This window comes from Poecile atricapillus, chromosome 5 (genome assembly GCF_030490865.1).
Source record: "Poecile atricapillus isolate bPoeAtr1 chromosome 5, bPoeAtr1.hap1, whole genome shotgun sequence".
Classification (NCBI taxonomy): Eukaryota; Metazoa; Chordata; class Aves; order Passeriformes; family Paridae; genus Poecile; species Poecile atricapillus.
The window spans coordinates 16,003,885-16,016,267 of NC_081253.1; the positions used below are offsets into that span (position 1 = coordinate 16,003,885).

The 12,383-nt window shown below is 57.6% G+C and overlaps 1 protein-coding gene across 2 annotated transcripts; it reads right to left on the minus strand.

Moving 5' to 3' along the window:
* Nucleotides 1–6,789: 6,789 nt before the first annotated feature.
* Nucleotides 6,790–11,977, minus strand: CHPF (chondroitin polymerizing factor). Of its 2 annotated transcripts, none has more exons than XM_058840303.1 (4): nucleotides 11,598–11,977; nucleotides 9,857–10,421; nucleotides 9,489–9,671; nucleotides 6,790–9,062 (listed from the first exon to the last, which is right to left on the minus strand). In XM_058840303.1, exons 1-4 carry the CDS (start codon nucleotides 11,900–11,902, stop codon nucleotides 7,800–7,802), a joined length of 2,316 nt encoding a protein of 771 aa, XP_058696286.1. In that variant the 5' UTR covers nucleotides 11,903–11,977; the 3' UTR covers nucleotides 6,790–7,799. The 2 variants fall into 2 exon arrangements, with proteins under 2 accessions (XP_058696286.1, XP_058696287.1); XM_058840304.1 differs by having other exon boundaries at nucleotides 11,515–11,632.
* Nucleotides 11,978–12,383: the final 406 nt, after the last annotated feature.

The window sequence follows — 12,383 nt, forward strand, 5'->3', positions numbered from 1 at the left end:
ACGTGGGCTCAGCCCAGTTTCAAGCACACAGCATGGAGGGGCATGGGCATGCCAGGGGGTTTGGGGGAGCAGCAGGTGTGGGCCAGAGAGGCCCTGGTGCTGCAGAACATGAAGGGGGTAAGCTGAGGTTCCTGTGAGCCCCTCCAAGCCCTCCCCTGCTGACTCCTCCTGGTTGGTGGTCTCTGCCCTGCATGGTTTTCCCCAGGAGAGAGACATACCTGGAACAGCTTCCCTCTGCTCGGGAACCACCTCTCCCCCTTCCTGCTGCAGGGCAGGGCAGCGTTGCAGGGCACCCTTCTGAGCAACATGGCCCCCGTGGCCAGCCCAGGGACACCCCAACTGCAGCCACACCTGCATGGCACCACCTTGACCCCTGGCACCACCACCACCACTGTGACACACCCCTAAACATCTGCCCACCCTTGCCCAACCTCATGCAGTCTCTTAGAGCTGCAGCCCCTCCATCACTGTTCCCAGCCAGACCCCTGCACTGTGACTCCCCCTGCCACTCCAGTGTTGGCCCCCAATAATCCCCAGTCATTTCAGCACTGCAAACCTACTGCCTCCCCTTGTCTCCTGCCCCAATCTGTTGTGAACCCATCCTCTCCTTGCCCAGGTATTGCCCAGAGTGGCTTATCCCCTGGTGTAGCTGCCTGGCACAGCCCAGGCAGCACGGCAGGTCCTGCCCTCACTCCCCTGCCTGTTGCTGCTCTTTTGCACCGTGCACGTACCCCTTGCCATGCTCCCAGCCCCAGGTGCTGAGCACCCATTGTGCCTCCCCCAGACTGTACATGGTTAGGAGGGTGCTCTGTGCCCAGCACCACCCGGACAGCCACAGTCCAACCCGCTGGCCGGAGCATTGGCCAAAACTGGCACCCACAGTCCTCCTGCCTGCCCTGAGATGGCGGGACCCATGGCAGGACGCACGGCAGGACCCACAGCACTCCCCCTGTCCTGTTGTACATTGCCTCCACCCCCTCCACTGTAGCAGCAGACACCAGCGCAGGGCAAACTGCCCCAAAATATCTCAGGAGGGGGGGCGAGCTGGCAAAGCCCCCCTCAACACACACACTTGGCAGAGGGGGACCCCAGGGCAGGAATTTGGGACCTCTGGGGAAGGCTGGGGTTGAGCCAGGCAGCCTCTGGCCCTGCTGGTTTGGTCCCCGTCCCTGGTGCCCACAGATGGAACGTGGCCATGCTGTGCCGTGCCCAAAGCCATAAATGCAGGAGGAGCCATCATCCTTGCAGCCCACACACAGGAGGCACAGGGCAGGAACCGGGGCACCAGCAGCCCTGGCTCTGGGTATGCATGGTCAAACAGCTCCCTCGAATTATGCACCCATGTGTAAGCACGTTCCCTGTGGGTGCAAACACCCAGCTGCGTGGTGCCCCATGTTCCCCTGCGTGGGGGGATATACAGTGAGCCTCCCAGCAGGCCAGCCACACTACTGCTCCCCAGGGAGCCCTCCAGAGCACCCCATGTTGGCTCCCCATGGGGTTCCCATAAGCCAACCTGCAAGCAGGAGGGTCCCCAGAGGGGTGCCACATGTTATCCCAGGAACGTGCCACGGCCATGCCAGCCAGCCTTACACCAAGGTCCCCTGCGGCAAGTGGGGGGTGGAGGATGTGTCCCCTTCCTGCCAGGCAGAGCAGCAGGCCTGAGCGGGGTGGGCATGGGCACCATGGTGGGAGGGCCAGCACAAGCCATCCTTGTGCTGGTGTGAATGTGAGAGATGTGTGTCACTGTTTTATAAATGTACAAATGCTCCCTAATAAAGAGGCACAAGTAGGTCCAGAGATGCCTGCGAGGGCTGATGGGGCAGAGATGGGTGAGACACCACCCCGGAGGAGAGGTGGTGGTGGGACACAGGGAACACTTTACAGCCCTGTGCTCATGTATGAGGGCTGCAGGGTGAAACTCAAACAGGGGAGGACAGAGGATGGGTGGAGGGGAAGGGGGGCCCTGCTGGGGCTTTCACTGGCAGAAGGTGCTCCTCCAGTTCCTGCCTTCTCCAGAACTTTCTCCATCTGCCTCAGCTACCCTGCAGCACAAAGGGGACACAGTAGGAAACAGAAGCTGACCTCTTGGTGAAGGCTGCCAGCACCAGGCACCACAGATTTCCCTCTAAACCAGTGAAGGCTGAAAACGCCCAAGCTAGCTGGGACACAGGGCCACGTCCCACAGCTCACACCATGCCCAGTGAGAAGAGCACTGAGCTTGGGTGCTAAAGGGAAAAGCAGGGAAATAGCTACATCCTCCACATCTTGTTATCATCAAGAGGATTGGATCCCTTTGGAATGGGACTGTCCCTGCCACCACATTCTGACCCATTTTCCCCTCCAGGATGCCCCATCATTTCATCAGCACCAAGACAGTAACTGGGAGCTCATGGTACCTCCTGCTCTACAGTGAAGATGTGTCACAGGAGCTCAGCAAAGAGCAAGATTGTGTGGTGAGCCCATGAGGTCCTTCCTCAGGATGTCCTCCAGCTCCTCCAGCACTGTGCACATGAGTGAAGCATGGCAGAAGGAAAGGCTGAGCTTCATGCATGGCCCATACTGGCTTTTATGCCAACAAAGCAGCCTCAGGATCATTCCCAGGAGCCCTGTAGTGACGACCTAATGAAGATTTGACATATATTTTTCTCTGTTACTCTCAGCACCTCTATTCTTTAATTTGATAACTTGCAGGTGCTATTTGGAAGTGACAGCTCCTGTAGGGTCTCCCACTTCTGCAAACAGGACAGGCAGATGACATGAACCCAGCACCATCCCCTGCCTGTGACATGCCTCATGTCCCAGCACAGATGGCACTGGGCTGAGGAGGACCAGTGGGACAACCCAGGTTTAGCACCCCAGGGTCAACTACAAACCCCAATGCTGTGGCTCCTGGGTGCCCCTTCTCCTGCTGTGCCTATTCAAGGGCCACAAGGGGCTTGGTCATCCCCAGAGATGGAGATGCTGCCACCTGGGGCTCACCCAGCACAGCACTGCTTGACACACTTGTAATGAACCACATGAAATAGCTGGGGCATAATTAGAAGGGGATCCATACAGTGAAACAGGCCCTTAATTTTAATGAGCACAGTGCTCTGGACAAATTCCAAGTACCTGCTCACAGCAGGACTGGCTGTGCTGGCGACAGCTTCTGTTACCATAGAGGTGACAACCCCAGAAGACACAGCAGGAGTGGCAGTAGGGAGTAGACACCCGCATGGAGCAGGCAGCGAGGATCATTCCATCTATGAGGCAGGCATCGCCTCTGGGCACTATCCAACATGCCTCCACTGCCATGAACAGTAATTACAGCTGTTCTCATAGAAAAACTGCCTTTCAAAAGAAAAAAAACCAAAAACATCCAGCTTGGGAGCAGAGGATTTGGAAGTAAGCCCTGAAATGCAATGGGACATGTGACCTCACTTCTGTCACCTCCTCCCCAAGCATCTCCTGCCTGGAGATGCTGATGGTGACAGGCAACACCTGGAGAACGGAGTGACTCTCAGCATGTCTATATGACGTGAAAATGCCAAGCTCACTGCTTTGCTCTTTGATCATTTGCCCATGACTCCCTTGCTGGAAAAATGGACTGGTGGTGCCAATCAGTTGGGCCAGGCAAGGGACACACAGCACACACTTTCCAGCACTCAGCCCCCGACAGTGGGCAAGGAGGCTGGAAAAACCAAGGAGGCAATTCAAATAGAAGTCCAAGCAGGCTGCCTGCACCTTCCCCCAGTACCAGAGCTTCAGGGTCTTGCATTCTGCCTGATGGGGTGGTGTGGCCCCAGAGGGGACATCCCTGGGCACAGCCAGATATGCTGACACCCCATGGAAGGAAACCCCTGCAGGCAGGCACACACTGACAGCAGCTGTGCCTGTACCTACAGCTTTCCTTCTTCATTGGAATGCTCTGATTTCCCTGAGCTTGTACAGAAAAAGCCCTAACCAAAGCCCCTCACACACTCCAGAGGGGCTAAGCAGTTTGTTGGACATCCAAGGGATTGGATGCAGGCACAGCTTGGCACCTCCCTGTCTGCTCCTCCTCAAGCAGACCAGCTTCTTCTGCCTTCACTTAAGAGACAGGAAGAAATGTTTGCAGGAGCTGGGTCCTGGCCTGTGGTCGGTAGAGCTGCTCCTGCAGGACAAGCACCACTGGTCCCTTCCCAAAGCAAGCACAAGGAAGAAAGGGCATTGCATTTTCTCTCACCCTCCAGCTCTTTCCTGGCACGGCTGCAATTCCCGTATCCTCCCAAAGGTCAGCCATCAAACTGATTAATATTGCTGGGGCTGAAGTAGCTTTGCCACAGAGCTTAGCACAGCCTGAAGTGACCCAAGCAGGGCTAGAGAAGCAGGTTTTGCTTTCCCTGCTCACAGGCTCACTGTTGTGTTTTCATACACAGGAAAACTAACTACAGGGCAGGGGGTGGGAGGGGGTGTGGAGGAGAACGGCAGTAGCTTGGATTTTCCCGTTTGAGTCTGTTTCCTTGCCACAGTGCAGAAATGAGAGAGGAGGCAGGAGGGAAGGCAGATGCCTACCCAGGCCCAGTGCATTCAGACATTCCCTCTTGTGCTTCAGAGTGCTCTGAACCACCCCTTCACTCTCTCTTCTGAAAAGCTTTCCAAGAGGAAGTTGCTCTGTCTCTCTTGATTGCTGTGGTGAGCCAGCAACACTTAGAAAATTTCCACAAGGGAAGTAGAAGCCTACAACATGAGACAAATTTTCTCCTGCCTCATTTGTAAAATTGACCTTTCACTGCCCTGCTTCCACAACTGGGTAAGTGCAAAAATCCACAAATTATATGAAAGTACTGAAGAGGGATCACAGAACATCTCTGTTTTCTCAGCCACCCACATCAGCACCCAGAGCTGTTCCTCCCACCCCTTGCAAAGGTGTCACGGTCCCAGTCTGGCACCCTGCCTGCACCTGCCAGCCCAATGAGGGCAGGAGAGGGGCAGAGTGCACCTGTGCCCATGTCCCTGTTGTCACAGGTCTCTGCCACATCCCAGGGAGCACAGATGGCACTCACTTCACAGCCAGCACTCACCTTGCTTGTGTCACCAACCCCCTGCCTAAAGTTTTGCCTATCCTTCTTTGGGGTTTCATCATGTTTTGATGCTGCAAATAGCCTGGCAAACACTAAAACAACTTCAAACTCTGCCAGCTCCCTTGAAAAGGGAGCAGTAAGCATGCTGGGAGTGCCAAAAGCACTGTCATTTGCTCATACATATGTCAGAGCAGGAAGCCGCTGCTGGTATTGATAGTGCAGAGTGTTAAGTATGCAAATATCTCTAACTCGGTCTGGGCAAACAGTGGTGAGTCAAGAGCAACTTTATCCAGACCGTCTCATGATAATTAAATGACAATTCTGGGTTTTTTTTTTTCACAGCCAACTTGATTTGAAGCTACTTTATTACCATTTGGATACTCTTCTAATGCCTAATCACATCTTACTGCTTGGTCCGCTTTTCAGAGGATAACTGTATCTGTAACACACCTGCATTTGCCTCGCCCCCTCTGCCCCAGATTTACACTTGAAGGGAATTAAGGATATGCTTAGGGAAGATCAAAAATAGAAGTACTCAGAACAAGCTAGCAGTTACTGTCTGAAATATAATAAAATTATATTTAAACATATACACTCCTACACCATGGATACAGACTGGAACAGGAAGAGATGAATGAGGTATCCTTGGAAAAGGCACACCACAGAACCCAGGGGCTCTCCATGAGTTTTGCTGAGCACTAGCAGCGTTGATAAGTAATAGAGAGTAGGTTCAGTTAATTTTCTTGGGGGTGTCTCTTTGATACATGTATTTCATGAGACACAATAAAACATGATGAGTAAAGGGCTGGTGGGAAGGATGCATGGAGTCAGGAAAATCATGCCTGGAGCAGGCAGCATGGGCAGAGGACACAGTCCTCACACCTCATAATGTAAATAGGAGCTGTAGGTGATGAAACAGTCCAGGACAAGACCACAGTGCTCTACCCAACTAACAACTGGAAAACACAAGTGCTGAGAAGCCCTGAGGTGTATAACAGCCCAAAAAAGAGTGAGAGCAATGCAGGAGAGCAGATCCAACATCAGTGATTGAACACAGTGCTTCTGGCCTGGGAGTTGCCTTCAGAGCTGATCCCAGATCCTGGACTGCAGAGTTCACCTCACCTGAGCACCCAGCCTCTGCTCTGACATGGGCCAGGAGTCCCCTGTTACTCATATACAGACCACAAAGGCTGTTACAGAGACAGCAGACGTGGGAGAACACACAGCTGCAGCAGCCCTTCACTGGTGTTTTTCCACCCATAGACAGGGCTGAGGAGGACTGGTCAGTGGGACCACAAGTTTACAGCAACAGGAAAGGCAGAGCACTCAGTCCGTTGCACCAGATTTCCCATGTCAGGGGGCTCAGCATCCTGCCACACCATCGGTGATGGCCAGCAGGTAGCTACAGCAGGACAGCCCAGAGACCGTGAGCATCAGAGGAAGCGCAGGACTCCTGCTGCAAGCCACAGGGGTTCAAGCAGGTATTTCCAAGCATCTGCTTGGCACAACACCTGCCAGCCTGTGCATAAGGCAATGGGCTCCCTCAGCCTCCTCAAGAAGAAGCAGATATCTCTCTGCTCAGGTAAAGGATGTTGCAAGTGCTTGGGGAAAGAAGCATTTCTGTAAGGAATCTGTCCAGCCGGGTGCAGAGAACTTATATAAGCATCCAGCACCTACCACCACAGAGACCCCCCAGCAGAACACCCATAGTTGCTTCATGAGAGAATCAGCCAGACCCACCAGTACTTCTCTCCATTTTATTAGTGTAAATGCACCCCATCCCCCCTCCTTTCCCCCTATTAAATACAAACCAGGAGCAGAGAGTGGCTCCTCAGTCACTTTCTCCTTAGGAGATGCACAGCCAAGCCCTCTGCCATGCCCATCAGTGTCAGGCACAATGTCCCTCGACCTTGAGGGCAGCCCCACAGTGGGGAGGGATCCCACCTCTGTCAGGAGGCTCTCGTCTGAGGGCTGTGACCTCCGACGTCCTATCAATACTGCGAAGGCCGAAGCGGCCTGGGTCATGGTTCCCATGGGGAGCAGCTCACGGTACGTGAAATCAGCAGGATCCCCTCTGGCACCCCCTACACCCACCAGCCCCAGGGGCCCAAGTTCTTCACACTCCAACCAGCCAGGAGCACTCCAGCTCATTGCCAAGTGGCAAAACCCCAAAACCAACATCCTTGTTGCTCTTTTGGGATGGGATGTGCCCCATTCCACTGTCCAAGCTTGTGGCAGGCACAGGGACGTTCCTCCCTGTACAACCAGGCCAATGCTCCAAAGGAGCAAGGGGCACAGTCCTGTCCCAGGACACTGGGGAAACTACAAGGGATGACTCCAGGCCCTGTGGCAGTCACAGCCCTGCAGAAGGGAGACTTTGGGTCTACATTCCTCCAGTTAAGGGGGGACAGCAAGAGACAGGGCAGCTCATCTCCCCAGTGCCCAGCAGCAGGGCCAGGACAGAGGGATGAGGACAGCAGCCACCACCTCTGGATGAGGAGCCAGGCATTCCAGCCTGCAGCTCAGTGACTCTCACCCCATCTTGCCCGGGGTCTGCACAGCCATGGCTGCTCAAGAAAGACCCAGGCACCCTGGGCTGGCAGACCCCGGCCTGGGGAGCCCCAGTGGGGCAAGTCACGAGCTTGGACACCAGCAATCTCTGCAGACACTGCAGAAGGAAGACAGATTTGGGCAGAAGAAGTGGAGTGGGAAGGCAGGCATAACATGGCAGGGCCAGCCCCTCCCACCATCCAGGGTTCAGGTGCTGTTCCCCTGCTCCTGCTCAAAAAGGACCATGGCCAACTGGGAGCGAGAGCCGACACCCTCCAGGCTGCTCTGCACACAGCGGTGGTAGATGTCCTCGTTGAGCCGGGGGTTGCACGCCTGGTGCCGGTAGCGCTGCAGCAGGGCAGGCTCCACAGCCCGGAAGACATGGAGGTTGGAGTACTTGATGAACATGTCGTAGATGTCCAGGGTCTCCAGGATGTCCTCATTCTCCTGCACGTCCCCCGCCATGCGGGTGCGTGCTGCCATGTAGTCAGCATTGTAGAAGCAGGCTTCATGGAAGACGTCACGGTCAAAGCGCCCCATGTCCCTCAGCAGGTCCAGCGTCGTGGGTGGCACCTGGTTGTGGTAAGCAATGGCTGGATTGTAGCCCTGGAAGTGGATGGGGAAGAAAACCTGCCAGTTGTTTATGGTGTTCATCCGGCAGCGGTTAAGGAAGTCAATGGTGACCTCTGTCCCCACGCCAGCCACAAAGAAAAGTGTGTCCACAGGATGCTTCTTGGAGATAATGTCCATGACCTTGATTTGGGAGGGTGCATCTGTCTTAACACTGATCCATGGGATCTTTACCTCTGCATACTTGCGCTCATACTCAGTGATCTGGGACTTCACAGAGGCAAAGATGTCATTCTGAGTGACCTGCTGGGCCTCAAAGGGGTCATAGATGAAGAGGAAGGTGAGCACTGCATTCTCACTGCTCTCAAAAGCGGCTGCCGCATAAGCCTCCAGAAAGCGGGCAGCGTAGTCCCGGTCATGAGCCGTCAGCGGCAGGATGACATTGATGCGACTGGCCTCTGTCACATAGGGCATGGGGATGATCTCCACCTCGCTGAGGGGCCGCACCAGGTGCACTCGCTTAGTGACGGAGCGGCTGTGCCCCTTCTGGGTGACCACCTCCACCTGAAGGTCCAGCGTGTACTCCATGCCACGTGTGGGGTCAAAGCGCCGGTACCCATTCACCAGCTGCTGCTTGCGGACGTGGAGCACTGGCTGGTACTTGCGGTTCAGCTCCTCCATGGCCGTGGCCACCACATCGGCCACGTCTGCCAGATCCGCACCATGCAGCTCACACTTGGGGGAGCCATCCACACAGGCGTAGACCTGCTCCTCTGTGAAGTAGTCCCAGCGCAGCACCTCAAAGCGAGTTTTGGGCTGGAATGGGGGTGGGATGCCAATGGGCCATGTGGCAACGTGGTCCCCATCCGCAGACAGGCTGCTGGCGTTCTGGATCTCCATCTGCAAGACAAGAGATGGGGGAGTGAGAGCCAAGGCAGGCACAAGCAGGCCTTCCAGCTCTGGCAGCACTCAAGCCGATTTCTGATACTCAGAGATTAGCCAGAGCTGGCTCAAAAAGCAGTGCCAGAACAACTCTGCCCTCAACCAGACTCCTGTCCAGCACCTCAGGTTTTCTCCCCCACCCTATCCAGCCTTTGTGACAGACCTCTCCACCCTTCTGGCTTCATCACCCTGAACCACCTCATCATCTCCAGGACCCGCCTAGGTCCAAAGCTGCTTTCCAGACAGCACCATCACCTCTATAGCCACATGAGCTCAGCTGATGCTGTCCAACAACAGGATCAGGTGAGAATCCCACAGAGAAACCAGAAAGCCCACCGGGATGATAAACAGAACTGAGACCCTCCCAGCCAAGCCTGGTCTCACCTGGAGCTGCTGGATCTCCTGATAGGTTCTCTCAAGCTCCACCTGTGCAAAGTACTTGTGCAGGCGGTACATCTGGAGGGGATCCAGCACAGGGTGGACAGTGAAGGCGGTCTGGAAACGGAGGTCGGTCTCCCGTTCAGGGTCTGCGTTCTTCCCCAGCTCAAAATAGTGGTAATGCAGACCCTGTGCCAGCCGGGAGAGATAGGTCACAGCCAGCCCCAACCTGTACTCCCACACCACCAGATGCCAGCACAGCAAGCTAAAAGGATGTCAGGGTGCAACAGCTAGTCCTCTCAGGGTTGAGAGAGCCCACAGGGAGGAGGGAAAACACTGGGCTAGGATCCAGCCATCTCTGCTGCAGGACCTACCTCATGTTCCTCAGTACAGCTGACACCTGTGTAGTCAATGATGCAGCGGCCCAGCCACTCATCAGGCCGGGCACTGAGGATGTCATTGCGACAGCTCTCCAGGTGCTGCTGCAGGAGCAGGAGGAGGCTGCGGGACAGCAAGTAGCCAAACCCTCCATAGCAGTAACGTCCCTCAGTGTCCCCACCAATGAACTCCTCAGGACGACCCAGGTAGAGGTGGGTGTCAATGCTGAGGTGGGCAACCAGGCGGCTGATGCGGTGCGCCTCCGTGTAGGTATCATCCTGCACCAGGAAGAACCAGTCGAAATCGTTCACGTAGTGGTCCAGAAGGTACCTGACGGTCTGGTACATGTTCCAGATGGGCCGCTCGTCACTGTGTGTCACCACCGTCATGCCGTGGGGCACCTTGCGGCCCCGTGTGCCCGTGAAGTACACCAGGCGCTCCAGGCGATGGGCCAGCGTGCGGTTGACAGCCACCCCCAGTGTGTTCAGGGTGCTCTTGGAAGTCAGCACACCCACGAAGAGCCGCTGCCGCATCCCCAGCTCTGTGCTGATGTACCGGGTCCTGCAAGAAGACAATGTATGGTCTCTAGGGCACTGCAACCCACTCCAGCCTGCACCCTCCCTGTTGTAACCAATGGCACCAACCTCAGCTCCTCTGCAGGAACTGCTCCCGGGCAGTTCAGCCTCTTCAGCCACGCACAAAACACATCACCCCACTACTCTAGTCACCAGCTACTACTACACCTGTGTCAGAGGCACTGCAGAGCATTTTAATGAGGCCCCCTGTCAAGTTGAGACCAAAGGAGACCCTACTTTCCCATAAGCTGGCCAGTCCAGCTCAAAACAGATGCTCTCAAAAGGCTGAGCACACCTAAAAGCAGGAAACAGGGCTGCACAACCCAGCTCTAGCAAGGACGTGACCCACCAGACACCCCAACCATGAGGCCAGCCCCAGCCAGGTCTGAAATGGGAAGCACCTTCCTGCCACCCCTGCCAGTCATACTACTCTAAAGCAGGCAGGCAGGAGAGCCCGTGCTGCCCTCCCTGGGGAAGCCAAGCCTCACACAGCTTGCTGAAGCCAGCAAGAGGGCTGGTTGTGTCCCCCTCCCCACCACAGCCCCCAGCTGTCGCACTCACAATGACTTTCGGGTTTAATTCTCCCAGTCTGGCGCAGTAGCAGGAAGCGACCCCCCCCATCACGTCCCCCAACCGCCGCCTGGTACACAGTGGCCCCATTCAGCCCCCTTCATCCGCCCACCACCTCGCCAGGACAAGGAGGCCCTTTCACTGCCTATTCCCTGACATCCAGGGGACGCTGGGATGGGGCTGCAGCCGACTCCGGAGCAGGCTGGCGTTCGCAGCACTGGGTGGGGACATGCCACCACGGGAGGGGTCCCTGCGCAGACAGGAGGGGACCATCGCAGGGTCCCCGGCAGCACGTGCTGCAGCAGGCAACCTTCGCACAGGGGCACCGGCATGGGCAGGAGGCTCTTCGCTGAGCGCACGGTGAAGTCGAGCACAGGGGAGGGAAGGAAACAGCTGGGAAAGGCACTCTCAGTGAGAAAAACCCTGCGGCAGCCCTAGGTGGCTGAATGGAGGGCAAAAAACACCGCTAAGCCTTCTATAAAGCCCCCCAGCCCCAACAAGGCAGGTACCTGAAGCTCGCCCGCAGCTACCCCCAGATAAGCCCCGGTGAGCGGCGGCCCATGTCCCCCAGCCCGGCCCGGCCCCCCCGCACCTGACGGCCTTCTTGGCGGCCCTGCCGGGGCTGGGTGGGCGGTAGGGCACGACGCGGGGCTCCCAGTTGTCAGCGCCCAGCGCGGCGGGCACGGCGTTGGGCCTGCGCGCCGCGTTGCCGTTGGCGGGGCCGGGGGGTGGCGCGGGGCCGCCGTCGGGGTGCGGGTGGGTGGCGGGGCGCGGCGGCGGCCCGCAGGGCTCCTCCACCCAAGTGACGCTGAGCAGGCTGAGGGTGAAGCCCAGCGAGACGCCGATGGCGACGGGCCCGGCGGGCCGCAGCACCGACAACACCAGCGACAGCCGCATGGCCGGGACGGGACCGCGACCGGGGCCGGCTGCCGCTGCCGCTGGCGGCGCCGCCGTCCGACGTGTCACCCGCGGGCCCCGCCCTGCCGCGCGTCACCCACCCCGACCAATGGCCCGCGCTGCCACCGACGCGTCACGGGGCGGGCGGCCAATGGGGGCGGGGCAGGCGTGGGGGCGGGGTCAGGTTGCCGGGAGACCACGGGGCAGCGGCCGGGCCGGGGGCGGCGCGGCGGGACTACCCCGCACCGGGCACCCCGCACCCCGAAACCGGCACCCCGTACCGGCACCCCGCACCGGACACCCCGCACCCCGTACCGGGCACCCCGCACCGGCCACCCCGTACCGGGCACCCCGCACCGGGCACCCCGCACCGGGCACCCCGCACCCCGCACCAGCGCCGGCTGCGAGGCGGCAGGGCAGCACCTTAGGTCCCGGCTGCCGGCTCACAGAGCGGGAAGTTCATCCGCCGGGGACCGGCACC